The following is an 8,085-nucleotide window of genomic DNA, read 5'->3' on the forward strand; positions in this document are numbered from 1 at the left end:
TGAAAAAAAATTCTGTAGCAAAATATGAGTATGACTTTAGCGTCCCTCTCTCAGCTTCTTGCTTTTAAGGCTTACTGAGAAATTTCAAGACGTCACTGTTGGTCTTTGTGTCATAACTCAGGATTTAATTTTTGGCCTGTTTCCTTTATAGTCTCTCTCTCTCCCACTCCACAATCCCCATTCAGGATTTTGTTTTCCCCTAGTGATTAACAGATCAGGGCCAGCTATAGCCATTTTGTACTGTCATTTGGTTTTAAGTGGGACCTTTCCCCTTCTTAGATTTTGCTGAGTGGATACGTGCACATGTGTAGTAGAACCCTCTGGAGGTGGGGGCGGGGATGTTCATTTGCTGAGGCACCCCCTCTAGTCACCATAATGGAGGTATGAAGACAGCAAGAGACCAATGAACAGAGGAGGGAGGGGAAGAACATCCACATATTTATCTCCAAGGATGGCTCAGACATCTGCAGTGGAAGTGCTTCTCTGAGCCTTCTCACCCAAGATGGCCACTCCTAGAGCCGCTGAAACCGGCTGAATTAGAAAACACCAGTTTTCTTGCTTCCACTACAAATAATGCTGGCTATAAGCCTTCAAACTTTCTAAATATTCCTTTATATTGAGTTCAGAGTTCTGGGACTGTCCCCTGAACCTGCTTCATTCAGCATTCTGAGCCACTGCTGGCAGAGGTCCTCACTGCACTTCTCCCCCATCTGCCATCAAGCCCTGCCTTCTGAAGTATTCTTTTTAAAAAGGAAGGGAAAAAAATTAGGTATGGAACTAACCAAGTTTTTAAATCCAAACACTAATATGATGACAGACTAGAGAATGGAGGGTCACATTGAATGACCCAGGATGATGCAGTCAATAAAATTCACATCTGTGAAAAGTCCTATAGAGCAAATAACCCAATTTCCTTAATAAATAATTTGCATGAAAAATAATTATAAATGGAAGGTGTCTTAGTTTCCTAGGGTGGCCATAACAAAATATGCCATTATAGGGGTCTTACAAGAACAGAAATTTATTTTCTCATAGGTTGTTGTTGTTGTTAGATGACAAGTCAGTACTGATGCATAGTGATCTTATGCAGAGCAAAACACTGCCGATCCTGGCCCAACCTCACAATTGTTGCCACACTTGAGCCCATTGATGCTGCCACTTTGCCAATCCATCTTGCTGGGGGTCTTCCTCTTTTCCTCTGACCCTCCACCTTACCAAACATGATATCCTTCTCCAGCGACTGGTCCCTTCTGACAATATGTCTGAAGTATGAGAATGAAGTTTGGCCATCCTGACCTCCAAGGAACACTCTGGCTATACTTCTTCCAACACAGATCTGTTGGTTCTTTTGGCAGCCCATGGCACTTTGAATATTCTCCTCCAACACCATAACTCAAAAGCATCAATTCTATGGTCTTCCTTTTTCACTGTCCATCTTTCACATGCATATGAGGTTATTGAAAATACCAAGGCTTGGGTTAGGCACACCTGTCTTCAAGCTGACATCTTTGCTCTTCAACACTTTAAAAAGGTCTTATGCAGCAGATTTGCCTAATGCAATACATCATTTGATTTCTTGACTGCTGTTTCCATGAGTGTTGATAGCTGATCCAAGAAAAATGAAGTCCTTGACAACTTTAATCTTTTCTCTGTTGATAAGAATGTTGTTTATTGGTCCAGTGGTCTCATAGGACAGAGGCTGGGATTTTGACTTCAGAGCTTCAGCGGGACTTGGCACTCTCTCTCTCCCTCTTTCTCTCTTTCTCTTGGCTCTAGGGGAAGATCCTTGTCTCTCTCTATTTTTACAACTTCAGCATTTCTTGGCATTCCTTGGCTGCTTATAGATACATCTGTACATGGTATCTGTCTTCCCCTTCGTATCTGTCTCTCTGTGCTTTTTCTTTCTCTCTTTTTATAAAATGCCATTCAGAATTGATTTGATTTAGGATTTACCCTACTCCAGTATGACCTCATTAACATGACAAATGATAACCCTTGTTTCCAAATGGGGTCATGTATACAGGCACATGAGTTAGGACTTCAATATATACACAGGGGAACACAATCTAATTTATAATAGAGAGGGATTCACTACATGGCTACAGTGGTCAAAACAACCTGGTATTGGTATAATGAAAGATCAATGGAACAAAACTGAGAACCCAGAAGTTAATCCATCCACATGCAGCCAACTGATCTTTGGCAAAGGGCCCAAATACATTAGGAAGGAGATAGTCTCTTCAACAGATGGTGCTAGTAAAATTGGAAATCAATATGCAAAAGAATGAAACAAGACCTTCATCTCACACCGTATACAAAAATTAACTCAACATAGATAAAAGACCTAAATGTAAATCCCAGAATTATAAAGGTCATCAAGAAAAAAAAAAATAGGGACAAATTTAAGGACTGTAATACAGGGCACATATAGACTATCAAGCATTTACAAAAATCACATAAACCAAAGAAGACAAAATAGATGACTGGAACATACTAAAAATTAGAAACTTATGTGCATCAAAAGATTTCACCAAAAGAATAAAAAGGGAGTCTACAGAATGGGAGAAACATTTTTGCAACAAAATATCAGATAAAGGACTAATCTCTAAAATCTGTAGGAAACTGTAACACCTCTATAACTGAGAGGGAGCCCAAAGATGAGAGAGACTTAAGAGACCTATCAGCTGGTCTCATGTGTGAATTCTTGAATTTTGAGTCAATCAAATGAAACAAAATAGATTTCTTTAATTACAGAATTTATCCAACTACATGTTTGATATTAAGGTAATATTATTATTTTTCATTAAGATCATGGTATTGTGGTTATGGTTGTTTTTTTTTAAAGTCCTTATCTTTTGAATAGATAGGATAATATAATGTCTTAAATTTGCTTCAGAACGATGGAAGAGGAGGGGAGGTGAATGGGAAGTATAGATGTGTGAGACAAGATGGCCCATAAGAAGATAACTATTGATAAAGTACTATAATTATCCATCCTGCCTGTTAGTATGTGTTCTAAAATTTTTTTGCAATAAAAGGTTAAAGGTTAAAAGAAACCACTTTGGCTGTCATGGAGAAGGTAGACCTAGGGGGCAAGATGTAGCAGTGAGGAAAAGCAGTTGTGATCAGGCTGGTAAAAGACGAGGGTGGCTGAGACTAGGTCCTCATGGCAGAAATGAGAAGTGCTTGATTTGAGGATTTAGGATTAAGATGGAGCCAACAAGACTTGATGGATTGGATGTGAGATGAGAAGGAAAGAGAAGAAAGATGAAAGGTGAATTCAGGTGTATATGCTAGTAAAAAGAACATGAGCCAGAGATAATTCTCCCCAGCCCCCTCCTCCCCAAATTAATGATTTATTTGCTTTCCACAGCATACCCAAGCAAACAAAGAGCTGATTCGCTGTGTGATTCTTTCTCGGATTATTTTTGGAGAAGAGCATTGGAAATGTGCACAGGCTTTGACCAACCTGGCTTATGGCTACCTGACACTGAGAGGTACTGGGTTTCCACAGTTGGGTGTGAGTGGGCCAACCTGTGCAGGATGAACTGAGCCCACACACAACCACAATGTGGGGATGATGCCCCCAACTGATACCTCCTCAGGAGAAGTGAAAGACAGTATGGGAGTCTCAGTAATAAAGATAATAACAATGATAATCTATTGAGTACTTAGTGTATACCAAGCTAGTCTCATTTAATCTTCACAATATGCCTTGAAGTAAGATGACTCAATTATTCTTGTTAGCTTGCAGATAAGGACATTGAGTCACAGAGAATTTCAGTACCTTTCCAATTACTGAAAATGGGCCAAGGAAGTTCTAGCCACAGGTCACCCAGGAAAGGACAGGCAGTTGTACAGCCAGCATCAGGGAGGCAGCACCAGTAATGGCACTGGTGTTTCAAGTTCAGAATGCAAATACCTGGAAAGTCTGGCTTAGAGAAAGTCAGGACCCAAATCCTAGAGGAATGGTGCTTCTAGAAGGGACTCTGGTACAGGGGAACAAGGTAAGACTCATTTTGCTAAAGATAAAACACAAGCATTACTTCATCAGTGTGGCAACTTTGCAGTCAGGGCTTGTGGTGCCTTGAATTGACTTGATATGGCTTTTCTAGCCAAAGTCTTCTTAATTACCAGTAAGTGATTAGGTGGGACCATGCAAATAAGGCATACAGCCTGAGACTGGTTAGTGTTACCCTCCAGCTAGGCTTAAAAGGAGTCATCTCAGAAGCAGAGATGGAAGATTCTAGGATCATCAAAAAGAAAGAGCATGAGTGGAGCATGAGACGTCAAGAGGTGATGGCAAGAGGCAGTAGCAGAGGTCATGGCTTGGAGAAACAGAACAGCTTCCAGCTCTAGGCCGATGGCCTGAGTAAAGCTGAGTGCCAACCGGCAGGAAACTGGCTTTCAGAATATACTAGTTGTCATTTTATATCACATGCTCTAGCATGGTAGAGGCCAAGGGATCACAACTAACAGGCTGAAAACAAGAGTGAGGCATGCCTGCAGTATGGCAGACAAGAGGCCTTCTTGACTGGAGGACTGCAGCACCCTGATTTGGTTTTGATCCTGAATTGTACCCTGTTCACTTCCCTACTAAACCTTATAATCTTGAGTATTGTCTACAAGTTCTGTGTGGCCAGTACAAAGGACTAGTGAACGCAGATGTGAAGCAGAGAGTGCTGTGGGAGGGATGGTGGGAGGGAGGAGGCATGTCTGACCTCCACTTCCTAGGAATCAGCCTTGGGTGGATTTTGAGTTTGATTTTCTTTCTGCCTTGTGAAGCCAAGGGGAGTGAGACATGGCTCCCACATGGTTTAAAGCATGGCTCAATGAATATTTGTCAACGGATGAAAGCTACTGAATTTGAAGCTGCTGCAGCTCGGTCCTGACCAGTATGAGGCACTTGTGTGTGGAACAACCATGTTGACATTCCTTGATCCGCAACTCAAAAGTGGGTCTGGAGCTGAGAAAGTTGTCAATTTGAGAGAAATTAGTATATAGGAGCAAGTTGAGGCCACAGGAGTGGATGAGATTGATGATAAGCAGTATGTGGAAAGAGAGTGGAAGAAGCAGGAGACAGAACAGTCTTAGGAATGGGGAGTAGAAGAGAAGCTGTCAAAGGAACTAGAAGATCAGGAGGGGGCATGTCCAGAGAGGAGGGAAGACTTCAAAAGGAAGTGCAGCATGGCTTCAAGTTTCAGATGGGAGGCAGTCGGATAAAGTAAATGCTGAAGAGAAGTGCATGAACTAGGCAACCATAGGTCATCAGCACTATGCTTGACATCAGTATGAAACTCTTTGAGTTTCATACTTGGACCCTAGGAGATGGCTGGAATTCAGGCTTGAGGGATGATGACTTGAACTGAATGGAAGAAGTGGAAGGATATGAGAAGTGTTTAGAGCTTTGTCAAAACCTAGGTGTGATGCTGTAGGATAAGCACTGGACTGCAAGATCAGTTTGAACCACAAGGTCGGCAGTTCAAACTCACCAGCTGCTCCTTGGAAACCCTATACTGGGTTACTACAAGTCAGAATTGACTGGATGGCACTCAGCAACAGAAACAACAAGATCCAGGCCAGTTGCTGCCTCCATTGGCTTGGTTGGATCACTATGACAGACCTACACAAGGAAGCTGCACTTCACCTTCTGAAATCAACCCTTTTCATCATCAGCCATGAACTGACTTTGAGTCTTACTGTTCTTATTTGATTACAGGCTGATCATGATACTTAAACTGCTCATATCAGAAAATATGGCAGGAAATCATCTTTTTATCCGTAATTCTTTTGTTACTGCTATGTGAATGGAGAGCCACCTTCAGGGTAGTATGTTGGAGGGGTGAAAGTTTTCCAGTAGAGAAAAGATTTTTGTTTGTTTGTAGATGGGAAAAACATTGTCTTGATTAGATGAAGTTCCCACATGGTGTAACTGCCCAGCCTTGAACCCAGACTTTCTGACACCCAGCCTGGAGTTTTTCTAGAATCAATTATGGCCATGACCTTCAATGAGAATAGCCCAGTGCCTTTTATTTTTTTCTCCCCTAAAGCTTTTATTGTGCATTGAGTGGTAGTTTACAGTTTTGTACTCATCCTATCACATTTCATATCAGTAAAATGATTACTGTCTCCTCCATGCATCTCCATTCAACAGTATTTGCTTCTATTCCCTCTGGGTTTTTTTTGTTTTTTTTGAAGTATACTAAAACATCCAGGAATATATAATCATTTAAACAACAAAAGGGCACATTCTGTAAGCTTGCTTCCTGGTTGCCTGCATATAGCCTTTTTCTTTTCATGAGTCTAGAGTCCTCAGCTGCTCCCTCTCTCCATTTCCTCATCTCTGCCTCCACTTTTGGTGTCACTGCTTCTCTGGATAGTGTCTCACATTCCACTCATGCTCTTCTCCCTTGATGGTCCTAGGGTCCTCTGTTCCTGGTTTGTAAGATTACTCCCTACTTTATGTTACAAAACTTCTGCCTTTACAGTAGTGACAATCGCAGTTAGTCATGATAACAATTATTCACTATTGAATCATAAGAATCTTATCCCCATCTCCTTTGACCAGACTCGTCTAGACAAGATGAAAATTATTCAGTGGGGATTCTACCTTCCCTGCACATGCTGAAACTAAACTCCCTTTTGAAAACTTGCAAGCCAGCCACTTCATGCCTTGATACAACCCCCATTTTAGGTAGTCAATGTCTAAGTTCCTTGTCCCTATGAATCCTGTGTACAGAGGGGATATGTTTGATCCTTAATGTGAAGCCTCCTTCCCTCTTGGTTGGTATTTTGAGCTACATCCATAAGTATAGGTCAAGTTAATCAAATTGTAGCAAATTGAACTTTTTTCCTTTATCAAATTTCTTTATCTTCCTCTATTCGAGTTCTGATTTTGATCTAGCCATGGTAACTAGGTCAAAATGGGTACTATCTGCAAGTTTGGGTGTTCTTGTGCATCTCCCCTCACTTCATATGAGCTGGATGCTTCACTCTCAGCTCTAGTCCTTTGTGGCTATGTCCTTGTCCATGGGCTTAGTAGTCCTCAGGTCTCACCACACTTTGGACCAACCAGTCCTTCCTCTTCTCTCTCTCTTATCTCCAGATCAACGTGAGTCTATGGAACGTGGTCAAACTCAGCCCATGTCTTCATTGCTGCACTGAAGAAGGGGCTCTTCCACTCACCAGTTGAACCAATGTGGTTGCCAGCAAGCTTACAAGCCTGCTTGTGTGTTCTCTTTGAGTTTCAGTCTTGGAAGGGGATTTTTCCTGAAGAGACTTGATTATTTGCCTTGATGGCTCCCTGGTAAACAACTTGCTTGTTCTTGTAGTAGCCAGTCAGACTGTTGTTTTGGTTTTAGATTTGCTGGTCTTTCTTTCAAGAAGTATTATCTGTTCCTCTAGATGCTCCAGGCTGGTCTGCATGTCCTTTTAAGTGGGAATGTCCCACCTCAGAAGGTACTGGATGGGGATCAGGATTCTACCTAAGGTCCTATATACTACAAAGGCTCTGTAAGTTATAGAACCCCTTTTAGGTATTCCAATCAGTTATAGGCTAAAGACGGGCTTACAAGTTTTCCGTAATCATGTTTCCTGATATTCCTTTCTATCCCACTCAAGTGTCTATTTTACAATAGTAGGCAAAAGAAACTAACATTCATAAAACAGTCATGCATCTTAACATTATTTATCATCTTTTACCTATTCAGACTGTGCCTTGATCCCTGTATCGCAGAACCCTGTTGTTCCAAGGTTGAGCATACATCATTAATTACCTGTATCCCATTTAGCCCATGTAAACCTGCCTAAGTGTTCCCCTATCTACCTTTTACTTCCATCCCCATCTCCCTTCGTGTGTATTGCCTTCCCCAACACCTGACACTATGCTGTGTCTATCCCCTAACCTGTGCTCTACCATTGCCTCCCTACCACCCCTGGTAGCCAACAAAGATTTTTTTTTGTTTTCTTTTCTTTTAGTATGGCTATCTTTTCTTAAGCTTCGTAATTTTTAATGTATCTGTGTTCTTCTTGGATTTTCATTTTCTTGGTATGTTGTGAAATACTAATTTTCTTTGAGGTTACCCT

At 41.4% G+C, this 8,085-nt stretch overlaps 1 protein-coding gene across 1 annotated transcript in view; it reads left to right on the forward strand.

Annotated features, from left to right (window-relative positions):
- Positions 1-8,085, forward strand: part of TTC23L (tetratricopeptide repeat domain 23-like) — a 50,380-nt gene that overhangs the window by 13,685 nt on the left and 28,610 nt on the right. Inside the window, exon 3 of the mRNA XM_006875392.1 lies at positions 3,374-3,497. Coding sequence (XP_006875454.1) covers positions 3,374-3,497 — 124 coding nt within the window. The remainder of the gene's footprint in view (positions 1-3,373; positions 3,498-8,085) is intronic.

The sequence above is a fragment of the Chrysochloris asiatica genome, unplaced genomic scaffold (genome assembly GCF_000296735.1).
Source record: "Chrysochloris asiatica unplaced genomic scaffold, ChrAsi1.0 scaffold00324, whole genome shotgun sequence".
NCBI lineage: Eukaryota > Metazoa > Chordata > Mammalia > Afrosoricida > Chrysochloridae > Chrysochloris > Chrysochloris asiatica.